The sequence below is a fragment of the Schistocerca cancellata genome, chromosome 6, assembly GCF_023864275.1.
Source record: "Schistocerca cancellata isolate TAMUIC-IGC-003103 chromosome 6, iqSchCanc2.1, whole genome shotgun sequence".
NCBI classification, from domain to species: Eukaryota; Metazoa; Arthropoda; class Insecta; order Orthoptera; family Acrididae; genus Schistocerca; species Schistocerca cancellata.
The window spans coordinates 676,798,083-676,823,242 of NC_064631.1; the positions used below are offsets into that span (position 1 = coordinate 676,798,083).

The window sequence follows — 25,160 nt, forward strand, 5'->3', positions numbered from 1 at the left end:
GGACCACCATAGCTGCATTGGCGACTGGCCAATGTGTATAGTGCAAATCAAATGGTTCAAATGGCTCTGAGCACTATGGGACTTAACATCTGAACTACTTAAACCTAACTAACCTAAGGACAGACATCACACACATCCACGCCCGAGGCAGAATTCGAACCTGCTACCGTAGCAGTCGCGCGGTTCCGGTCTGAAGCGCCTAGAACCGGTCGGCCACACCGGCCGGCTTAGTGCATATCCAATTAGTGTTTTTGGTTTCATATTGTCAATAAAGGCAGTTTACTTTTCCACGCTCTAGTGTGTGAATACCTATTTGCATTACTGCATACGAGAGGTGTTCAATAATTAATGCAATTCCGGTTGAAAAAATGCGGAATTTGTTGTGGGACATCGTGGAATATTCCCGCTTCAGTCTCTATAGTTTCATGAAGTTACAATACGTGGCGGGACTATACGTAGCCTTCAAAATGATGTTTGTTCCGGAGGTGCGTTCCAAGCAGAGAGCTGTCATTGAGTTTCTCTTGGTGGAAAACCACAGTTTCACATATATTCACGGACTCTTGAAGAATGTCACCCTGAAAGTGAAAATAAGACGGCGAGTCGTTGGGCAAAGAGTCTGTCATCATCGGAACAACGTAGTGCAAACCGGTACGATCTCCCGCGTGCCGGCCGACCACACGCAGCTGTGACTCTTGGAATGTTGGAACGTGCGGACACTCTCATTCTAGGTGTTCGACAAATCACAATCAAACACCTCACTGCCTAACTGGATATGTCTCTGTTGGTAGTGATGACACACTCGTCCACCAGTTGGGATGCTCGAATGTGTGTCCCTGCTGGATTCCTCGCCGAAAAGAGCAACGGAATTACTTGTGCGGTACGAGGCTGATCTTGAAAATTTCTGTCGAACATCGACACAGGCGATGAAACATGGGTTCATCACTTCGAGCCGGAAATAAAAGGGCAGTCCATGGTGTGGCGCCACACCACCTCTCCTATAAAGAAAAAGTTCAGAGTCTAATCTCAGCCTTCAAAGCCATGGCGACGGTCTCCTGGAACTCTGAAAGGGTTATTCTGTTTGATGTCCTCCCTCATGATGGAACGGTCAACTCTGAAGTGTATTGAGCTACCACCTAGTAATTGAAGAAACGACTTCAGCGTGTTCATCGCCACAAAAATGCAAACGAACTTCTATTCCAAGTCAACACAAGGCCTCGCACAAGTCTGCGCAGCCGAGAGGAGCTCACGAAACTTCTTTGGACTGTTCCTCCTCATCCACGCTAGAGCCCGGATCTCGCTCCTTCCGACTTCCATCCATATGCCCCAATGAAGGATCCATTCTGCGGGAAGCAGTACGTGGATGATGAGGAGGTCATTGATGCAGCAAGACTTTGACTCCGACGGCGGCCAGTAGAGTTGTACCATGTGGGCATGCTAGTCCTCCCAGTAAGGTGGCGTAAGGCAGTCGCATTGAACGGAGTTTGTGCTGAAAAATTCGGTTTTGTAGCCAAAAGAATGTTCAAAAATGTTCAGATGTGTGTGAAATCTTATGGGACTTAACTGCTAAGGTCATCAGTCCCTAAGCTTACACACTATTTAACCTAAATTATCCTGAGGACAAACACACACACACACCCATGCCCGAGGGAGGACTCGAACCTCCGCCGGGACCAGCCGCACAGTCCATGACTGCAGCATCCTAGACCGCTCGGCTAATCCCGCGCGGTGTAGCCAAAACAGTTGGGAATAATATGGTGTATTGGAATGCTGATTAAAACCAAGCTGCTTTCAGAAAAAAATTGTGTTGCAATACTTATTAAACCTGCCTCATGCCCTCAGGGTCTCAGCGTTCGTTTACTGAGTACGGGCTTGGCGACCTTGGGGTTCCTGAGCTGGGGACTGGTAAGCGCCGCCAGTCCTCTGCCACCATAAGCTCTGGGCATGCTTCAGCGACCACCGTGCAGCGCGGCGGTGGAACTTTGTGTGTCAGAGGACCGAGGATCTTGGCTTGACTACCCGGATCGCGAGGATGGAATAAACAACCTCTATAAAAAAAAAAAAAACCTCAATCTCAAGGTGTTCTGCACCCTGATGAGATGCATGGCTGTTGAGGTGGAATATTGGTTGGCGGGCAACCTCAGGGGAACCTGCTACACCACAGTTGTATAAGGCTTACTCAGGCACGTGGGGCTCTGTCTGAGTGGGCCCTTATTTAGCTGCTCGTGGGACCGAAATGGAACCCTCCCAGCAGGAAGGGTGTACCGTCTGGGAGTTCTCACACCCATTCATCAAAAAGAATAATAATCAAATTGTTGTCAGTAATGGCGCTCAAGGAGTCATGAATAACAATGTCTTTGTAGTGATCAGGAGGAAGGAGGGGACGTTTGAAAAAGTGTCCCCCTTCTATATACATAAAGGCTTAGAAGGGCTGGCTCGTACCCTAAAGTCTATTAAGCGGTTGCGCAATGGTTCCTTGCTTGTTGAGACTAACTGGGCAAAGCAAGTGAAACTCTTGAAGAAGTCACAGAAATTGGGTGAGTAGGACTTCATCGTTGAGTTGCATAACTCCAGCAAAGGTGTGGTAACTTGCCTTGATATTATGGATATAGACGTTGCTGAACTCAGACAAGAATGGGCACGACAGGGGATCATAGATGTGGAACAAAGGACACGCAAGAACAATGGAGAGACTGATAAGACTGCCACTATTATTGTAACCTCCAATTACCCAACGCTACCAGAATACATCATGGCAGGTTTCCTCCGACTTAGGATTTGGCCCTGTGTACCTAACCCTACGCAGTGCTTCAAATACCAGCGTTTTGCCCATACAACGCTGAGTTGAAGAGGCGAAGCGACTTGTGGGAAGTGTGGAAAGGCAGCCCATGAAGCTGGGACGGACTGTCCATCTCAAGCAATCTGTATTACCTGCTCTGGAAGCCACCCAGCCTGGAGCCAAGCCTGCCCTGTTTTTGCAGAGGAACGCAAAATTCAGGAAAGCAAAGTGACCACGCAGATCCCCTACGCAGAAGCCAAAAAGGACTATCAGGCGATGAAACCCCCTGTCTTTATCTTTTCTTATGCTTCGTTGGTGCAGAAACCTGTTACTAAGGTCGACGCTTCGATTCAGACGACGTCCAGTGTTCCACCATCCACCTCTAGCATCTGAACTTGAACCTGTATGTGCCAAAGTAAAGTGAAAGACATAGCGATCCAGACAGCTACGACGGAAGAGTCCAGCAATGCTTCCTCAATGCACAGCCCGAAGGCACCCCAACAGCAGAGTGTTTCTCAACGCCAAGTTTCTCCAAAGAAACGCCCCCTTTCTCCTTTATCCTTGCTGAGAATGGGAGCAGGGAAAGGATCCCAACATTCGGGTCGAAAGCTGACCTGGGCGCCATCAGACGTCATTCTGGCATGTCTGACTGATGATGAGGGCATCATGGATTTTGATGTCTCATCACCAGACTCAGTCAGCCATAAAACCCCACCTCGCTCTATAAGCGCCTCACCACCTTGGCGCAAAGACAGCGGTAAATCAAGACCACATTGATAAAATGGTTCCCATACTTCATTGGAATGTAAATGGATACAGGACTCATCTGGCGGAACTGAGACTTCTTGTACAGGACAGACACCTCTGCCTCTGCTTTCAGAGACTCATTTTAAAGAGACTGACACACGTATATTTGGAGGCTACCACCTTTATAGAAACGACGACCTTACTGGTGACAGGGCAAAAGGTGAGGTTGCATTGTTTGTAAAGGATACTATTCACTCCTCGCCTATTCCCTTAACAACAACATTACCAGCGGTTTCTGTTCGGATAGTGGTCCATGTTGACATAACAGTGTGCGCTGTGTATTTACCACCCCATGCGCCTCTTGATAGTGGGGTGCTCACTCATTTTCGTGATGAACTACCTCGACCCTTTCTCCTTTTGGGGGGGGGGGGGGGACTTCAGTGCACACAGTGCACTATGGGAATCTAACACCACATGCCCCAAGGGTCGGGTACTTGAGGATATGTTACAAACAACAGATCTTACACTGTTGAACACGGGTCAAGCCACACATTCTAGTACCGCTACGGGTTCGTCTACAGCCATAAACCTCTCCTTCTGCTCTCCCGCTCTTCGGGACTCTGCTCAGTGGGCAGTGAACGATGACCTTCATGGTAGTCACCATTTCCCTATCTGGATCCATGCGCATGATGGAGCAGATCCTAAAAGAAAGCCGCCGAGATGGTTATACAAGAAGGCTAACTGGATGCTTTACAGGCAGTTAGCTGTTTTCGAGCAATGTGGCGGCATCCAGGACTGAGTGGATCACATTACAGCTGTGATTCACCATACCGCTGATGCATCCATCCCAAAGACTGTGGATGAGCCCAGGAGGCGACCTGCCCCCTGGTGAAAAGATGAGTGTCATTTTGCAATCAGGCACAGGAGGGCAGATTCAATCGATGCCCTACAGATGAGAATCTTGCTAACTTTCGAATGGCGCGTGCAAAGGAGAGGAGAATAATTCGGGAGAGTAAGCAGAGGAGTCGGCAAGAGCTCCTGAACTCCATCAAGAAGTCCACATCCGCAAGAAAAGTATGGGAAACCATCAGGAGGTTCTCAAGGCACAACTCTCGACCGCCAATAGCAGCTGTACGAATACAGGGGTCTCTTGTAACATCGATGAGGGGTATAGCTCAGACAATGGGTGAATCATATAAATCCATCACAGGAGATTCTAGCCAGGATTCCTCCTTCCGTCGCTAATGGGAGGCACAGGAGAAGGCTGATCTTGATTTCTGTTCCACCAACATGGAAGAATACAACCAGCCTTTCTCATTGTGGGAGCTCGATTCTGCATTGTCATGTACTTGTGATACGAATCCTGGAAACGAACTGATAACCTACAGCATGTTGCAACAGTTGGACCGACGGTCGAAGGAAGTCCTCCTTCAGCTCTTCAATAAAATTTCGATTACGGGCGACTTTCCCAACTCGTGGAAAGAATCTATTTTAATCCCAGTTTTAAAACCAGGGAAGGATCGGACGGACCGCGGTGGTTATCGTAGTATTAGCCTGATAAGCTGCGCAGGAAAGACGAGCGTATGGCCAATTGGCGCCTGGGGTGGGTTCTGTAAACCAAGTACCTACTCAGTCGCTCCCATTGTGGGTTCAGGAGGTGTCACTCCACTCTCGATAACCTGATCCTGCTCGAAGCTGCAATTCAACAAGCTTTCCTTCGTAAGCAACACCTTATCGGTTCTACACAGGGTTGTGATGTTGCATTGAAGATGACAGTGATTAGGAAATATCGAGCCATAACCAGACATGTTAAACTGAGAGTGCTCAAATCTCTGGTTTTCCCAGTTTCACCTTATGGCGTTGAAACATGGAGAATAACTGAAGCGGACCGTAAAAGGAATGATGCCTTTGAGATTTGACCGTGTAAGAGGTTGCTGCGACTATCATGGATGGACAAACGGACCGACAGATCAACCCTTCAAGAACTCATGGCGGAGAAGAGGTCGTCCAGTATTCGTTTCCAGCGAATCCTGCAGTTGATTGAACACGTAAACCGACGACGGGAGGGTAACTTGGAAAAGATGATCATCCAAGGAAAAGTCTAAGGGAAAAGATTATAGAAAAGATCACCGAGACGAGGGACAGACCAGATAAAGGAGAAGAGGCATCAGACAAGGGACCAGGTACTCCGAGATGCAGAAGACCGGGAAAATAGAGACAGATTGTTAAGAGGATTGTGTGATCGGTCACCAAATTTCAACTAAGAAAGACAGAGTATTAATGATAATGTTCCTGCTGCCACATAGGATATCGACAATAGACTCTTAGATGGCACCGATGTCAGTGTAATTGGTGCGCTATACCCAAATTCGTATCAGGAACACATTTTAAAAACGTAAGAACTGAAATGATACAGTGCAAGTTCCAAAGACACTCTTTTATTAAAGAACACAAATACTGGACTTCAATAGCGTTGAAGTCCGTAACAGTGCTAACTGCAATTACGCAGTGCAGTCTCTATTCTGCCGTAAACATTGTCGAAGAGTGTCAGTTCCTCTTCAGTTAGATGCACTGTGTGGCCGGAGCTGTAGCGGCTACTGTTGTGGACACACTCGAAGACTCTAGCTGCTGGATAACTCTCCGCCGGACGACACACCCGTGGCTAGGGCGCAGTCCGTGACTCATATAATACCGCAGAGTGATACGACATTAGCTCCATGCTATTGGCTACTAGTGCGGAGTGATACTGCCCGCTGGTCTGGAGTAATGCTACAGCTACGTACTACTGGCTGTTTGCGTAGTGAGATGTTACAGTTTCGTACTGTTGACTGCTAGCACGGAATTATGCTACAGCTCCGTACTATTGGCTCGATGTGACGAGTGACATGCAAGGTAGTCGATTAGAGAGGGCCGCTGGAATACGAACCAGCTTCGCCTAGCGTATATGCAGTACCGGTCACCTCCCGTAGTTGAAGGACAGTCTATGTGACAGGGGTTGCGACTCAGCGTCACTTGCATTGTACGTTTTAAAGCTAAGGCATTTCTGCACATGCACTGTGTGAGTATTGTTAAATTCTGTGGAAACTGCTTCAACACCACCATTTTATGGCAATACAAACGCTCAACATTTATAATACGTACTCAAGCTTGAAATGAGTAACAGAAACAGTAGTTTCGAATATATGAAATGTATTCGCAGTTGCGAATACGAACAACCAGCAGCTGTATAAGGGAATGACTGCAATGAAAATGTATGCCGTACCTGGATTCGAACCCGAATTTCCCGCTTTATACGAGCGCTCTCTTTAACCGCTTTCGTTACCCGTGCACAACTCACGGCCAGACCCAAACTTACATATGACATCACTCGTGCGTCACAACCTGTAATCGTACATAATCATCATCAGTATTCTGCCAAAAGGCAGGTTTTCACATGGTAGTTCTCCAGGCTGTCCGGTCTTCTGCCATCCTCTTCAGGTCTGCACAATTTCCGCTTCCCTTCATGTCGTCTATCATCTTGTATCTCCTTCTTCCTCTCAGTCTTCTCCCACAAACCAATCCTTCCAAAGCATCTGCTAGCAAGCACTCCCTTCTCAATGAATGTCCCAACCAGTTCTTTTTCCTTTCTCTTACAACCTTCAGCACACATCTTCTCTCACCAACCCTTTCCAATAAATATTGTTTCATTACTCACTCTTTCCATCCAGCTTATTCTCTCCATTCTCCTCCACATCCACATCTCAAATGCTTCTAATCTTTTTTCGTCCTCTCGTCTCAGCGTCCATGTTTCTGCCCCATATAGTGCCACACTCCAGACAAAACATTTTGCAAGCCTTTTCCTTAGTCCTTTATCTAATTTGCCACATAAGAGTCTCCTCTTTCTATTGAATGCCTCCTTCGCTACGGCAATTCGAGTTTTCACCTTCTGGTGACATCTCAAGTCTTCAGTTATCGTGCTTCCAAGATATTTCAATGCACTTACTTGGCTAGTGGTAGAGTGTCCTATTTTAATGTTGGGCAGTCTGCGTCTTGTACTGATGACCATACTCTTTGTTTTTGCTGTGTTTATTTGCATCCCATATTCAACACAAGCTTCATTCAGCTCTTTCAACATGTTATTCACTGTCCGCTCACTTTCTGCCAGTAATACCATGTCATCAGCAAATCTTATACATTCTATTCTCTTTCCACCAGTACATATCCCTCTTTTCTCAGCTAAGCCTTTCGTAATAATCTCTTCAAGGTATACGTTAACAACAGTGAGAAAAGGCAACAACCTCGTCTAACACCTCGTTCAGTTGCGCTTCCTTCTGACATTTCGTTTCGTATCCTTATCCTTACTTTCTGTTGTAAATATATATTCTGTATCAGTCGTCTCTCTTTCCAATCTACCAATCTACTCTTACATATGACGTCACTCCTGCGTCACAACCTTTAATCGTACACACATTATGAAATTCCCGTATAGGGAAGGACATTTTAGCTGGAAGTTGCTACCTGGTATCGGTGGGTAAATACGACATTACAGTGCCTGTGTTGTTACGAAGAACGATGGAGTGTTCCTTCGGACACGCATGCATGCCCTTCACCGCACGGGAATTACGTAACGTGTGAACGCGTAGAGACTGTGACGCAGGAACGGCGGCATACTGAGGTTCGGGGGTGGCCGTGTGTCGTGCACGGATTGCCAAAGCGGTTAAGGCTACAGCTCGAGTAAAGCGGGAACGGGTTCGAGTTTTGGTCCGGCACAAATTTTCATTGCAGTCATTCCCTTATATAGCTGCTGGTCGTTCGTATTCGCAACTGTGTGAAATTTCGTGTATTTAATAACGACTACTGCCGCCTCAGTGCATGTTCCTTCGGAAATGCACGCGTGTTCGAAAGAACATTACATCGTTCCTCTCCACAACACAGACACTGTCGTAGTAATTTCGAAAATAAATATCTAGTCGTTTTAAGTTTACTACTTTAATCGCAAAAAGTTTTTGGAACTGACGTGCTATATTTTTCTGAGAGACATTGTGCATCACAAAGAGGTTTACTGTCGTCAGTACAAAAAAGTGGGTCCGAAAAGAGTCGGAAAACATATACTTCCTTCCATACACGTCTCCTGAAACAAACACGACGAGAAATTCAGAGACATTAGAGGTGATATCGAAGTTTACTGACAGTTATTTTCCCCACAGACCATTCGAGAATGTAACAGAGAAAAGAGAGACAGGGGGGGGGGGGGGGGAATTACGGTATGTAGATATCTTATGCTTTGTGTTACAAGTGCTTTATTTTAACAAGACGTGTAGGAAAGATGAATGGAAACCTTGTTAAGTGATTTCTGGTTAAGTACAGTGCGTGTGTTGAGGTAACTGTGCACGCTACTCTAGTTCCACCTGTGCTAGAGTACTTACTACTCCAACATTCGGGGGCCCGGTATAGGAAGATATGGCTGCCAACATCGTTAGAGGTTACGTGAAAGTACTGTAAAGAAGTTTAGCAAGACTAAATGAAAACTGTTGAAAGAATCGCGACGTTCTTCCACGAATTCAAGTTTTGTTGAATTTGTAGAAGACTGTTCAAAGTACAGAGGTTGGACAAAGATATGGAAGCAGCGCGAGAGATGCATGCTTGAACACAAATGCGGATGCTGGCCAAGCCTGCTGATTGCGCTTTTGTATTTGGCCACGAACGGTACCTGTACACAATATCCTCAATGCTCTGCGAGTTTCAGTCGTGGCCAGAACAGCGTTGTGTGTAGTTGTGAGTGCATTATGTCGGAGCTAAGTGTCTTCGAATCTGGGCGAACTTATGGTGGTCGTATGGTCGGTGCATCCGTAACCACGGTGGTCGAAGTGTTTGGTATTTCAGGAGGCACCATATTGAAGATTTATAGCACATACAGGGTAAGCGGAAAAACATCATACGCTAGATCAAACACGGACGAAAGAGTGTGTTGAGTGGTCGGGACACGGTCACTGAAGAGGACTGTGACGAAAAATAAGAGGACGGCAGATGCAGTAAGTCACTGCAGAACTGAGTGTCGCACTCACCAACCCTATCAACACCAAAACAATAAGAAGGGAGCTCCATAAAGAGGGAATTGCGGCGCGAGTTAGAATTCGCCGGCCGCAGTAGCCGAGCGGTTCTAGGCGCTTCTGAGAATGTTGTCTATTCCCGGGGCCTTGTTTTGACTCAGGTCTTTCAGTGCTCTGTCAAATTCTTCACGCAGTATCATATCTCCCATTTCATCTTCATCTACATCCTCTTCCATTTCCATAATATTGTCCTCAAGTACATCGCCCTTGTATTGACCCCCTATATACTCCTTCCACCTTTCTGCTTTCCCTTCTTTGCTTAGAACTGGGTTTCCATCAAAGCTCTTGATATTCATGCAAGTGGTTCTCCTTTCTCCAAGGATCTCTCTAATTTTCCTGTAGGCAGTATCTATCTTACCCCTAGTGAGATAAGCCTCTACAGCCTTACATTTGTCCTCTAGCCATCCCTGCTTAGCCATTTTGCACTTCCTGTCGATATCTCTTTTGAGACGTTTGTATTTCTTTTTGCCTGCTTCATTTACTGAATTTTTTATATTTTCTTCTTTTCATCAATTAAATTCAATATTTTTTCTGTTACCCAAGGGTTTCTACTAGCCCTCGTCTTTTTACCTATTTGATCTTCTGCTGCCCTCACTATTTCATCCCTCAAAGCTACGCATTCTTCTTCTACTGTATTTCTTTCCCCCATTCCTGTCAATTGTTCCCTTATGCTCTCCCTGAAACTCTGTACAACCTCTGGTTCTTTCAGTTTATCCAGGTCTCATCTCCTTAAATTCCCACCTTTTTGCAGTTTCTTCAGTTTTAATCTACAGTTCATAACCAATAGATTGTGGTCAGAGTCCACATCTGCCCCTGGAAATGTCTTACAATTTAAAACCTGGTTCCTAAATCTCTGTCTTACCATTATATAATCTATCTGATACCTTTCAGTATCTCCAGGGTTCTTCCATGTATACAACCTTGTTTCATGATTCTTGAACCAAGTGTTAGCTATGATTAAGTTATGCTCTGCGCAAAATTCTACCAGGCGGCTTCCTCTTTCATTTCTTATGGCTTGTGGCTTATGCAGTACAATTGTTGACGTATTAGTGCAAAGGAAGGTAACGACTTTTCCAGTGCTGGTATAATAACATAAAAGCTGCCGATTAACGTCAAGCTTCGACCAGGCAGTAAGAAATCCGCAGTGCAGTATGGCTGTGATACAACAACAGATGTTGGTCGTTGTGCTGCAGGTTCGTCCCGGCGGTGAGCAGCCAGGAGGAGGCGCTTCTGAGGACAGCGCCGCTGCAGTTCCTGCCGCCACCACCGCCTCCGCCCCCACGGCAGCAACAGCAGCAGCAGCTGCACGAGGAGGAAGAGGTGCAGCTGCTGTACGTGCCCGTGCAGACGCTGCAGGAGCATGGCCGCCTGCCCCCGCACCCCCAGCCCCAGCCGCAACCACAGCAGCAGCAGAGGCTGCCGGACCCTCAGCAGCAACAGCTGTTCTCCAGGGGCCAGCAGCAGCCCGGGCCCAGGTTCAGGCAGCCAGAATTGCAGCAGCAGCAGCAGCAGCAGCAGCAGCAACAACAACAACAACAACAACAACAGCAGCAGCAGCAGCAGTACCTGAGGCCTCAGCAGCCGACCCCCGCCCCCCAGCAGCAGTACGTCAAGCCCCAGCAGCCGGCCCCCCAGCAGCGACCACTCGAGACTCCGCAGAGACAGCAGTACTCGAGGCCCCAGCAGGCGGCTGCCGGACAGGTGCAAGCAGAGGCTCAGCAGCAGTACGTGAGGCCGCAGCAAACCGGATCCGGGCGGCAGCCGACTAACGGCCAACAGCAGTACGTGAGGTTCCAGCAAGGGAACAGCGGACAGCAAGCCGCCGAGCCCCAACAACAGTACGTCAGATCCCAACAGGCAGGATCTGCGCGTCAGCAGACTGACACCCAACAGCAGTACTCGAGGTCCCAGCAGCCCGGATCTGGACGACAGCAGGCAGACACACAGCAACAGTACGTGAGGTCGCAGCAGCTGGGACTGCGGCAGCAGCAAACCGATCTCCAGCAGCAGTATGTCAAGTCCCAACTGGCGGGCTCCAAACACCAGCAGTCTGACTTCCAGCAGCAGTACGTGAAGCCTCAGCAGGCGGTCTCTAGGCAGCACCAGCACCAGCAGCTCAACAACCAGCAGCAGCAGCTCAACAACCAGCAGCAGTTCTTGCAGACAGAGCAGCGACAGCAGGCGCACAGGTTCGAGCAAGCCCCACGCACGCGCCAAGAAGGTGAGCCTGCCCTCGACATGTGAAGTACTATTGTCAGTCTACAACAAAACTTCGAAATGTTTTAACCACAGAATCCATTCAGATGCCCCTCCACAGTCTTCACCGAGTTCTTACACTGATGAGCCAAAACATTATGACCACCTGTTTGTCTGTGTGTGGGCCGCGCGGGATTAGCACTGCGGTCTAGGGCGCTGCAGTCATGGACTGTGCGGCTGGTCCCGGTGGAGGTTCGAGTCCTCCCTCGGGCATGGGCGTGTGTGTTTGTCCGTAGGATAATATAGGTTAAGGAGTGTGTAAGCTTAGGGACTGATGACCTTAGCAGTTAAGTCCCATAAGATTTCACACACATTTGAACATTTTGTCTGTTTGTGGAACGAAATACATCAATGATTGTGCGTATCAGGAGTCGACAGTTTGTTGGTAAGTTTGTGGAGGTATGTGGCATTAGATGTCTACGCAAAGATCATGCAGTTTGCGTAAATAACTGGCCGCTGATTTGCGTACGCGGTGATGGTGCCCGATAGTGACCCATATGGGTTCCATAGGATTTACATCAGGGGAATTTGGTCGCCGAGACATCAACGTGAGTTCACTATAATGCTGCTCAAACTACTGTAGCACGGTTCTGGCTCAGAGACACGGACAGTTATATTGCTGAAAGATGATATCGCTGTCGAGGAAGACATCAAGCATGAAGAGATGCAGATGGTTCGCAGGTGTCAGCGTGTCTTTGATTACTACCACAAGTCCCTTGCAAGTGCAGGAGAATGTCTCCCTTAGCGTAATGCTGCTCCCACCAGCCTGCAGCCGTGGCGCGCTGCACGTTTCGAGCCGCCGTTCACCTCAGTGACGGCGTTTGTGAAGACGACCGGCGACCTAGTGTGACAAAAATGTGGTTCACCCGAAGAGCCTACACGTTTCCAATGATCGACAGTCGAATCCCGATGGTCCTATGCCAACTGCAATCGTAATTGATTATGTTGTTGGGTCAACATGCTGCTGTTGACCGTGAGGGGCTCTCCGCCCAGTTCGGTCGCCGTCTGTGTAAACTTTCTGCCGTGCTGCTGACGCAGCCCGTTGCCCGGGAGACACCATCTTGGAGTTTGTTTTTGGAGTAGGAGTGCCCATGTAAAGAAGATTGACGCCCAGATCAATGAAGCCATGAGGAAAATAACAGGGACACTAAAGTCAACGCCTCTAGAATGGCTTCATGTCCTCTCAAACATCACTGCGCCTGAAATCCGTAGACAGCAGGCAACAATTCAGGAATGGCAAAAAATAAATCATGCAGATAAGGCAAGAGTACTACCGATACACCAAGTACAAGATGACCGCTGTCGATATCGCCTTAAATCAAGAGCGCCAATATGGGAAGACAGAACACTTGCCCAAGGAAATACCTATCACTGCCACAAATCCTGGAGAGCCAAGTGGAACAATAGTGACATTAACCGACACAATATAGAGGACCCCAGCCAACAACTCCCAGGAATGCAGCTTCCTCGTAAAATCTGGTGCCAGCTTAGCCGTGCGAGAACTGGACACGCGAGAACTAAATCCATGCTGTACAAATGGGGCGCCAATGATAACCCAATGTGTGACTGTGAAACTGATAAAAATTACAACATCTAGTGCAAGATTGCCCACTGCGAAGATTCTGTGGTGACTGGAGAGACTTCGTGGAGGCCAGCCCTGTTGCCATTAAATGGCTGTCACACTTGGACATAACTTTTTGACGAATTGTAGCTGTGATTATATTTCAACTTTGCTCAGATTTAATAATGACTGGTGTTTGTTCTGTTTATATTATGTATGTGTGTATATGTATATTTGTATTTATACACTCCTGGAAATTGAAATAAGAACACCGTGAATTCATTGTCCCAGGAAGGGGAAACTTTATTGACACATTCCTGGGGTCAGATACATCACATGATCACACTGACAGAACCACAGGCACATAGACACAGGCAACAGAGCATGCACAATGTCGGCACTAGTACAGTGTATATCCACCTTTCGCAGCAATGCAGGCTGCTATTCTCCCATGGAGACGATCGTAGAGATGCTGGATGTAGTCCTGAGGAACGGCTTGCCATGCCATTTCCACCTGGCGCGTCAGTTGGACCAGCGTTCGTGCTGGACGTGCAGACCGCGTGAGACGACGCTTCATCCAGTCCCAAACATGCTCAATGGGGGACAGATCCGGAGATCTTGCTGGCCAGGGTAGTTGATTTACACCTTCTAGAGCACGTTGGGTGGCACGGGATACATGCGGACGTGCATTGTCCTGTTGGAACAGCAAGTTCCCTTGCCGGTCTAGGAATGGTAGAACGATGGGTTCGATGACGGTTTGGATGTACCGTGCACTATTCAGTGTCCCCTCGACGATCACCAGTGGTGTACGGCCAGTGTAGGAGATCGCTCCCCACACCATGACGCCGGGTGTTGGCCCTGTGTGCCTCGGTCGTATGCAGTCCTGATTGTGGCGCTCACCTGCACGGCACCAAACACACATACGACCATCATTGGCACCAAGGCAGAAGCGACTCTCATCGCTGAAGACGACACGTCTCCATTCGTCCCTCCATTCACGCCTGTCGCGACACCACTGGAGGCGGGCTGCACGATGTTGGGGCGTGAGCGGAAGACGGCCTAACGGTGTGCGGGACCGAAGCCCAGCTTCATGGAGACGGTTGCGAATGGTCCTCGCCGATACCCCAGGAGCAACAGTGTCCCTAATTTGCTGGGAAGTGGCGGTGCGGTCCCCTACGGCACTGCGTAGGATCCTACGGTCTTGGCGTGCATCCGTGCGTCGCTGCGGTCCGGTCCCAGGTCGACGGGCACGTGCACCTTCCGCCGACCACTGGCGACAACATCGATGTACTGTGGAGACCTCACGCCCCACGTGTTGAGCAATTCGGCGGTACGTCCACCCGGCCTCCCGCATGCCCACTATACGCCCTCGCTCAAAGTCCGTCAACTGCACATACGGTTCACGTCCACGCTGTCGCGGCATGCTACCAGTGTTAAAGACTGCGATGGAGCTCCGTATGCCACGGCAAACTGGCTGACACTGGCGGCGGCGGTGCACAAATGCTGCGCAGCTAGCGCCATTCGACGGCCAACACCGCGGTTCCTGGTGTGTCCGCTGTACCGTGCGTGTGATCATTGCTTGTACAGCCCTCTCGCAGTGTCCGGAGCAAGTATGGTGGGTCTGACACACCGGTGTCAATGTGTTCTTTTTTCCATTTCCAGGAGTGTAGTTGTAATTTTCTGCGGAGCTCCTTCAAAATGTTCAAATGTGTGTGAAATCTTATGGGACTTAACTGCTAAGGTCATCAGTCCCTAAGCTTACACACTACTTAACCTATATTATCCTAAGGACAAACACACAGATCTATGCCCGAGGGAGGACTCGAACCTCCGCCGGGACCAGCGAAGCTCGTTGTTCAACAATGTGCGATAACCGGTGTGCTCCGAAGCACTTGTGCGTGCGCCAGCATTGCACTCTTTCAGCAGAGGTGTCACAGATCATCATCTACCCTAATTTACAGACCAGACAAGCCTCCGAAGCCCACGTTCTGTGCAGAATCGTGTACGTCCAACCATTTAGCGCCTAGTGGTAGTTTCACTGTCCTTCTACCTCTTCCTCGGTATTAGCAAGTGAACATTCGACCAGCTTCGCCGTTTTCGAGATATTCGTTCACAGGCTATTCGTAAAAATAATCTGCCGTTTGTTAAAGACGCTTATCTCAATGGATTTCCCCATTCGCAGCCCATATCTTCACTAGGGTGGTCCCCCGTCCGTGTCTGCTCTGCTTACATACTTTTGTTACCATCCAACGTCGCGGTGGGCAGTGGTCATAATGTTTTGGCTTACCACTGTATGATTGTCTCTTCTTTTAGGTCCTAGTGCTATGAACCAGAAACTCCATTGGACAATTGAATTAGACACGTATTATTTGCTTCTCCAGATGGAGTAATCTGTATAACATGTTAAAGTGATATAACATGTTAAAGCGATCTCTCCAGTTCTGCTGGAAGAACTGGCGTTAAGGACTCTTTCTTGAGATGTTGTCTTCGTTGTTGTTGTGTTCTTCAGTCCAGAGACTGGTTTCATGCAGCCTCCATGCTACTCTACCCTGCGCTAGTATCTTCATCTCCAGGTAACTACTGCAACTTACATCCTTCTGAATCTGCTTAGTGTATTTATCTCTTGGTCTCCCTCTGCGAGTTTTACCCTCCACACTACCCTACAATACGAAATTGGTGATCCCTTGATGCCTCAGAACATATACTACCAACCAATCCCTTCTTCTAGGTAAGTTGTGCCAAAAATTCCTCTTCTCCCCAATTCTATGAAGTACCACCTCATTAGTTACGCGATCTACCCATCTTATCTTCAGCATTCTTCTGTAGCACCACATTTCGAAAGCTTCTATTCTCTTCTTGTCTAAACTAGTTATCGTCCATGTTTCACTTCCATAAATGGCTACACTCCATTCAAATACTTTCAGAAAGGCTTTCTCACACTTAAATCGATACTCGATGTTAACAAATTTCACTTCTTCAGAAACGCTTTCCTTTGCATAGCCAGTCTACATTTTATATCCTCTCTACTTTTACCATCATCAGTCATTTTGCTCCCCAAATAGCAAAACTCATCTACTACTTTAAGTGTCTCATTTCCTAATCTAATTCCCTCAACATCACCTGATTTAATTCGACTACATTCCATTATCCTCGTTGATGTTCATCTTATCCCCCTTTCAAGACACAATCCATTCCGTTCAACTGCTCTTCCAGGTCCATTGCTGTCTCTGACAGAACTACAATGTCATCGACAGACCTCAAAGTTTTTATTTCTTCTCTATGGATTTTAATTTGTACTCCAAATTTTTCTTTTGTTTCCTTTACTGCTTGCTCAGAATACATATTGAATAACACAGGAGACAGACTACAACCCTGTATCACCCCTCTCCCTACCACTGCTTCCCTTTCATGCCCCTCTTATAACTGCCATCTGGTTTCTGTATGTTACATTAATTTCAGTAAATCGTTCGAAGTACCTTCGTAATACTCACAGTTGTAGAGCAGACTTTTTGTTCGACATAATCAGCAGTTATAAAAAAACTCCTCCTAAAAAAGGCCATGAAGGCCCAACGGTACCGACCGGACGCCGTGTCATTCTCACATATGGGCGTCACTGGATGTAGATATGGAGGGGCATGTGGTCAGCACACCGCTCTCCGAGCTGTATGTAAGTTTCCGAGACCGGAGCCGCTACTTCTCAGTCAAGTAGCTCCTCAGTTTGCCTCGCAAGGGCTGAGTACACCGCGATTGCCAGCAGCGCCCGGCAGACCGGATGGTCACCCATCCAAGTGTTAGCCCAGCCCAACAGCGCTTAACTTCGGTGATCTGACGGGAAGGCCGTTGGCATTAGCAATAATAGTCCTGAATAATATTTCGGAAACGCTTTAGGCGCGTAATGTTGTTCTTGTGGTCTTCAGTCCGAAAACTGCGCCTTGATGCTCCAAGATACTCTACACTGCAAGCCTCTTTATCTCTGAATAACTGCTGCAGCTTACATCCTTCTGTAGCTGCTTACTGTATTTATCTGTTGGTTCCCCGCTATAATTTTTATTCCTCAGACTTCCTTCCAATGCTAATTGGTGATCCATTGATGTCTCAGAACGTCTCCTAATAACAAATCCCTCCTTTTAGCGCCGGCCGGTGTGGCCGAGCGGTTCTAGGCGCTTCAGTCTGGAACCGCGCGACCGCTACGGTCGCAGATTCGAATCCTGCCTCGGGCATGGATGTGTGTGATGTCCTTAGGTTAGTTAGGTTTAAGTAGTTCTAAGTTCTAGGGGACTGATGACCTCAGATGTTAAGTCCCATAGTGCTCAGAGCCATTTTTGAACCTCCTTTTAGCCAAGTTGTGGCATAAATTTCTTTCCTTCTCAGTTCTGTTCAGTACCACCTCATTAGCTACGCGATCTACCCATGTAATTTTCATCATTCTTGTGTAGCACCACGTCCCAAAAGCTTCTAATCTCTCCTTGTCTGAACTGTTTACTGCATACGTTTCATTATCATACAAGGCTACACTCCAGCCAAATACCTTCAGAAACGATTTCCTAACACTAAAATGTATATTAGATGTTAAAAAATTTCTGTTTCTCAAAAATTCTTTTTTTACCATCGCCAGTTTACATTTTATATCTTCTCTGCTTTGGTCATCAGCAGTTATTTTGTTGCCCAAAAAGAAAAACTCATCTCGTACTTTTAGTGTTTCGTTTCTTAATCTAATTCCCTTAGCATCACTTGATTTAATTCGACTACATTCCATTATCCTTCTGTTGCCTTTGTTGATGTTCATCTTATATCCTCCTTTCAAGACACTGTCCATTCCGTTCAGCTGCTCTCGCAAGTCCTTTACTGTATCTGACAGACTTACAATGCCATCGACAAACCTCAAAATTTTTATTTCTTCTACCTGTACTTTAATTCCATTTCCATATTTTTCTTTGGCGTCCTTTACTGCCTGCTCAGTCTTCAGATTGAATAACATTGGAGACAATCTACAACTCTGTCCACTTCCTTCTCAACCATCGTTTCCCTTTCATGGTCTTCAACTCTTATAAGTGACGCCTCATTCCTACATATTTGTAAATTGCCTTTCGATCCCTGTATTTTACACCTGCTGTTTTCAGAATTTCAAAGAAGTTATTCCAGCCAACATCGTCAAAAGCTTCCTCTAAGTCTAAAAATGCTATAAGCGTAGGTTTAACTTCCCTTAACCTGTCTTCTAAGAGATGTTGCAGACTCAGTGTTGCCTCGTGTGTTCCTACATTTCTCCGGAATCCAAACTGATCTTGCCCGAGATCGGCTTCTACCCGTTTTTCAATACTTATGTAAAAAATTCGTGTTAGTATTTTGCAACCATGACTTATTAAACTGGTAGTTCGCATTAAACGTCTCTCTATTGACCGACCATGTGTAACAGACATGGAACTCCATGCCACAAATTGACATGCGCCACCTGTACAACACAATGCTTGCACATTTGCATGCTTGCATTCGACATTCTGACGGATACAGCGGTTATTAACGTACCAAAATTTCGCATTTGCAATGGCTTATCTCGCGCTTACATTAACCTGTGATCTTGCAATGTCAATCACTTACATATATTACCTAAACAAACGTATTCCCGAAATTTCATTACTCTACATTAATTGTTACGTCGTTAGGGACGGAGTACAAGCTTCTCAAAGGAAGCATCCCAACATTCGCTTTAAACGACCCCAAGGAAACACAGGAAAAGGTAAACATGGACGTCCATACTGGGATTTGAGCCGTTGTGCTATCGAATGCTAATCCAGAGTGTTATCACTGCATCATCTCGCGCGATCAGAATTATTCCAGAGTGGTTCAGGTAACTTAGGGGTGCTTTCGAAGGAGCTGGGCATATCTGGGTGCAGTACCACTGAGGAGGTCTGGATATTAAGTGGGGATGGTACAGCTTGGACCCCTTTCCAAACATTCAATGTACTTCAAACACATCACGATATATGATGCAACACTGCACTAGAATCCTCATTAAGTGCCATTTCCTGTCAGTGCATTACGTTTTCATGATGAATAAGCCGGGTTGCAGGAATATTGGTACCGTAGTTGGATACTGTAGATTATGACGAATTGTCAGCTGCTTTATCAGTTTTCTTGGTTTGTGCTTACACTGGTATTGCTGTACGTTATTAGGAAGGTCTCTTAGTTAACTTGTTTTCTTTTATAACACGAAGATGTACTTACTCAAGTCGGTCGTTTAATAAAGAATCAAGCACAGCTGTGTAATTATATGTCACGAAGTTCTTGAAATATGTCAGAGCTGTCCAACAGCATTTACACAAAAATTCAGTATAAGGTTCCGACGCTGAAAAAAGCGTTCGTGGATCGTAACGCATCCTGTGGCTTGTCGAGTTGGTACCACGGGGCATCGCCGCTGTAGTCAAGATAGCGATGCCGCATCTGATAGAAATGTTGTGTACGTCACTGGTCGTCTTATGTGCCACCGTTTGAACTCAAGACCAGTAACACGCTACATAACAATTCTGTATCGTAAGAAATACATTGCCGCAAAAATAATTAGTACACCTGAACGACGTCGATTTTGATCCGATGACGGCATATGCCACCTAGGGGACAGTAGATGTAGAGATAATGGTTTCAACAGCGTCAGCCAACATATAGCGTGGTGGCATAGCTACCAGAACAGCACACTTGTCTACCCTTTAAAAGGGAATGCTCGCAGCCTGAAGGCTCTCACCCTTGACCGTCGCCTCTCCTGGACCCCCCATCTCCGGACGGTCCAAGCCAAGGCACGCTCCCGACTCCGTCTCCCCAAGCTCCTTTCAGGCCGTACATGGGGTCTGGACCCCTCCACCACCCTCCACACCTATAAATCCCTCATTCGCCCTATCCTCTGCTACGCCTACCCTGCCTGGATCTCTGCCCCTCCTACCTTTTACAAGTCCCTTCAAATCCTCGAACGCCATGCTCTTCGCCTCTCCTATCGTATCCGTCTCCCCTCTCCCATGCGGATCCTGTACGATCTCATCCCCTTCCCCCACCTCCTCCTTTTCCTTGAAAGGATACGGATCCTCTACACCTCCCGTAAAGTAGATCCCCCTCACCCGCTGGTCTCTCCCATCCTCTCCCACCCCCGTCCGCTGCCGCGCCTGTATTTCCACGTCCCACCTGCTCTCCATCTCTCCACTCTCCTTACACTCTCCCGAGGTGGCTTCCGCCAGCTCCCCCTCCCTGATGATGGCCTCCTCCCCTCCATCTACCCCTCCTATCAACTTTGATCCTCCCCTCCCACTTCCTATGTTTTTTCCTCAGGGCACCCTATCTCCCTTCCCTCCCTCCTCCCTTCCTCCCCCCTCCTCCCCCGGGCTTCCCCTATCCCCCATACCTTCACTCCTCCACCCATCTCCTCTGCCATTGGCATCTCTGCTCTCCCTTCTCCCTCCCCCACCACCTTCTTCCCCTCTTGGCAGGTCCCCGGACTCGCACACGTTATGTGGACATTAGCGCACCGGAGATCATCGCCATCAGTTTTTCGTGTGCGTGCCATCGTGTTTGTGATTTAGTGTTTTTCGCCGCCCACGCTCCCTCGTTCACGTGTGTCATCTAAATCATCAGTGTTTGTGCACAGTGCCGACAGTTTTCTTGTTTATCGTCGAGTGTGAACGGCTTCATGTTTTTTAATTATTGTATCTACTGTTTTTTAACCGCCATTATGTTACTTTTCTGTCTTCATTGGTTTTCTCTTTTATTGTACTGCTTGTGGCTGAAGAGCGGAGTAAAATTTTCCGCTGCCAGCCCACCTTGTATGAGGTGCAAAATGACAATAAAGAAAAAAAAAACAGAAAGCTCAGCGTGGTGCAAACGTGTGAAGCAAGTAGGCAACTGTGTCACGGAGACGCATTCGTGCTTCCTACAGCCAACTGAGCAGGTTTGAGTGGGATCAAATTCTAATCTTCCGAGTGGCGGAATGGTCCTTTCTGACAATAGCCACACAAATTGGACGTGCTGCGTCAGTTGTGCAACGATGCTTGTATCAGTGCTCACGCGAACATAGTCACGCACATAGCCGAGGTTCTGGACGACCACGGAGCAAAGACGCCGCCAGTTTCGTCGTAATGTAAGGCCAACAGTGGCAGATCGTACAGCTACCACAGCCCACACAAGAGAGCTTGTGAGCCCACACGTGTCAGCACGAACTGCTGCAAACCGGTTATGAGCAGTGGGACTACGGGCACGCACATCTCTAGCCCGTCTTCCACTCACGCCACAGCATCGACGCGCACGGCTCGACAGGTGGCGTCAAAGGATCACTTGGAAGATGGAATGTCACTCCGTGGTCTTCACGATGAATGCAGATTCTGGCTGCACGCAAGTGGTGGTCGTTCGCACTTACGACGCAGACCTGTTGAATGCTGCCTGATACAGTACATTTTTCCATGACACACTGACCCCCACCCCAGGCCTTATGCTGTAGGGTGCGATTAGCTACAACTCTCGTTCACCTTTGTGTTTCTAAAGAGGACGTTAACCATCGCTCGGTACGTGCAGAATGTTGTTAAACCTGCTCTTTTGCCGTTCTTGCAACAGGAAGGTGATGTGTTATTCCAACAGGATAATGCTCGCCCGCACACTGCCCGTGAAACTCGACGTGCTTTGCGAGACGTGCAGCAACTTCCCTGGCCAGCACGACCTCGAGACTTGTCTCCAATCGATCACATGACGGATGTGATGGGACGTGATGTGACTCGTGCGACTCGTCAACCAACAGTTCTTAGAGAACTGCGTGAACAGGTCGAGCAGACGTGGCATAACGAATTTCAAGACAGTAGTCGCCATCTGTACGATCGACTGGATGCCAGCAGTGTCAACCACTGGACTCGCATTCGGGAGGACGACGGTTCAATCCCGTGTCTGGCCATCCTGATTTGGGTTTGCCGTGATTTCCCTAAAGCGCTCCAGGCAAATGCTGGGATGGTTCCTCTGAAAGGGCACGGCCGACTTCCTTCCCCGTCCTTCTCTAATCCGATGAGACCGATGACCTCGCTGTCTGGTCTCCTTCCCCAAAAACCAACCAACCAGAATCGGCGCCTGCATTGCCTCCCGTAGAGTCTACACTACACACTAATGTGGGTGTTTCAGCGTGGATCGATACCTGGTAGTTGAGAACCGTTTGTAGTGTTGATCTGTACATGTAATCATTTCATGTACCACACATAAACTGTTGCATCAGCAGATCGTAAGTGAATTGGAAATCTCTGAAAGGGTATACTACTTTTTTTCTGGCAGTGTGTGTGTGTGTTTCTATTCACTCATGATTCGTTATGTTTTTCTGGGAGCACAGGCTTAGAAACAGTAATCTTTATGTTTACTAAAATGACTTATAGAATTATTTATGGCTACTGATATGACCTACAGAATCCCGTCATTTGTTTAAAACAGCAAAAGGGAGCGGAAAAATACTTGCGGATCACATAATTATTCTGCTTACAACATAGAGTCTTGAGCGTCATAGAAATTACAAAATTTAATTTCTCCTGAAACTAAATTGTAACGTGTTGTTCCACCTTTGGAACGAAATATAGCAGCGATTCTGCGTGACACGGACTCGATAAATCCTTGGTACACTTCGAACGTATAGTGCACCAGATGCCACGCAATTCCCGCTTGTGGTCCGTGAGCGCGGAACTCGCGTCCGGTAGCTTCGCAGATGTGTTTCGTACGGTTGAGATGAGGCGAAGTTAGTAGCCTGGGTTCACTATCACGGCTCTCAAACCACTGTAGCACGATCCTGGCCTTGTGGCTCGGACATTTGCCCTGCTCAAAGATGCCATCGCTGTCGGGGAACATTGCATGCTACATCATGGAACAATATATTGTTCTATGACGCAAAATGTACTTTTGCGTGTAGATACTGTACCGACGGGTTACTTTTGCAACCGTCATACTGAGACCTGAAGACGGTCTCTGAATCCGAAACCAGTCACAATTTTACAATGATATGCAATCTAGAAAAGCATGATCATGTCAGATTTGTTGTAGAGTCATTGATTGTGGATTTTGTCCAAAAAAAAAATACATATGTCAGTGTTTGTAATGCTGAGCCGGCCGGTGTGGCCGAGCGGTTCTAGGCGTATCAGTCTGGAACCGAGACACCGCTATGGTCGCAGGTTCGAATCCTGCCTTGGGCACGGATATGTGTGATGTCCTTAGATTAGTTAGGATTAAGTAGTTCTGAGTTCCACTTTTCTGGAATATTAACATGGGACCCCTCTTGGACAACCTACAGAACAGCGATGATGTGCTAGATGGCATAGCCTACGCAGACGACCTCCTCCTGCTGGTTGGCGGTCGTAGCCGCGAAGACTTAGAGCGAAAAATTGAGTACATGGTGCCACACGGCCAAAATGAAGAAAGGACAATTCGTCAGGAATCCGACCATAAGAATAGATGGCTCACCAGTTCTTCGACGCCATGAGGCGCGACACCTGGGAGTAGTCGTCGATGAGAGGTGGACTTATGCATCACACATTGACACTGTTACACAAAGATCACTAGAAACACTCAACAATCTAATAGCGATTGGACATAAACGATTCCACTTGCCACCAGAACTAATCAAATTATATCATAATAGAATTTTGACATCAATCGTAGGATATGGGTCAGGAGTCTGGGCCCACAGACTCACGAGGGTCATGCCTGCCATGTCTGTGAGAATAGTGCAGCGAAACATGCTTCTCAGATCAGTAGGGGCATACAGAACAACCCCAGGTGGAGCGTTAACAGTACTAATGGGGCTCTGTCCGCTCGATATAAAGATCAGAGAACAAGCGGCGTGGTACTGGGTTAAAAAGGGAAACAGGGATAAGATAATCGGTCTAATGGGGATTCACGTGGGAAACAAAACGGAAATCAAACGCAGGGGGAAAGAACTCTGGCAAGAACAGTGGGACAATGAAGAAACTGGTCGCAGAAGATACGAACTACTGCCCAATATCAGGGAGCGACTGTAACTAAAATACTTCACACCTTCAAGAGGACTGCTGCGCTTTCTCACAGGTCATGGACCCTACCCGGCATACCTATGCCGGTTCGGGAACCGGGCTACACCAGCGTGTGACCGTGGAGCCACACCAGGCACCCCAGAACACGTGGTGTATGACGTCGCGGCGCAATTACGTCATCAGTTACCCAACCACGACACGTACCACCTGCTCAGGCATGAGGACCATTTTTCAATCTTGAACGAACTGGCAAACGAAATCTCACTTAAAGTCATAAAGGAATTTCTAAGGAACAACGATTAAGACTTCACATTGCTACCAATCTGACTCCGTGCACTAGTCCCGTTCCGCCGAGGCGTGGACTTGGCCAGCCGCCTCACGGCTGGAATCCACCACGTCTAGGATTAGGGGGAGGGTGTGCCTTTCTTACCGATTCAGACACTCACCGATTCTGACACAAGGTTAAGTTAGGTTGGATGTAGTATAAGCTAGGATAGCAGCACTAGTATAGCACTGCAGCGATCAACAGCTCCGGCCAGCCCGGTGCCAGCGGCATGTTCACCGGGATTAGCTCGGTGAACACGGCCAACATCGTAGGTTTATACAACGCTGGCACATCTGTAACGCTGCAGGTAGAAGTAGATTAGCATAGGTAGAAAGAGAACAACATAATCAAGACATAACAGTAGTGCCCTAAGTGTGAACAGAAGAACTAACTATAGAGTAAG

The 25,160-nt window shown here is 47.6% G+C and overlaps 1 protein-coding gene across 1 annotated transcript in view; it reads left to right on the forward strand.

Annotated features, from left to right (window-relative positions):
- Positions 1–25,160, forward strand: part of LOC126088128 (mucin-19-like) — a gene marked incomplete at its 5' end in the record, with an annotated part of 47,570 nt that overhangs the window by 2,153 nt on the left and 20,257 nt on the right. Inside the window, one exon of the mRNA XM_049906241.1 lies at positions 10,806–11,833. Within this exon, the coding sequence (XP_049762198.1) occupies positions 10,806–11,833 (1,028 nt within the window). The remainder of the gene's footprint in view (positions 1–10,805; positions 11,834–25,160) is intronic.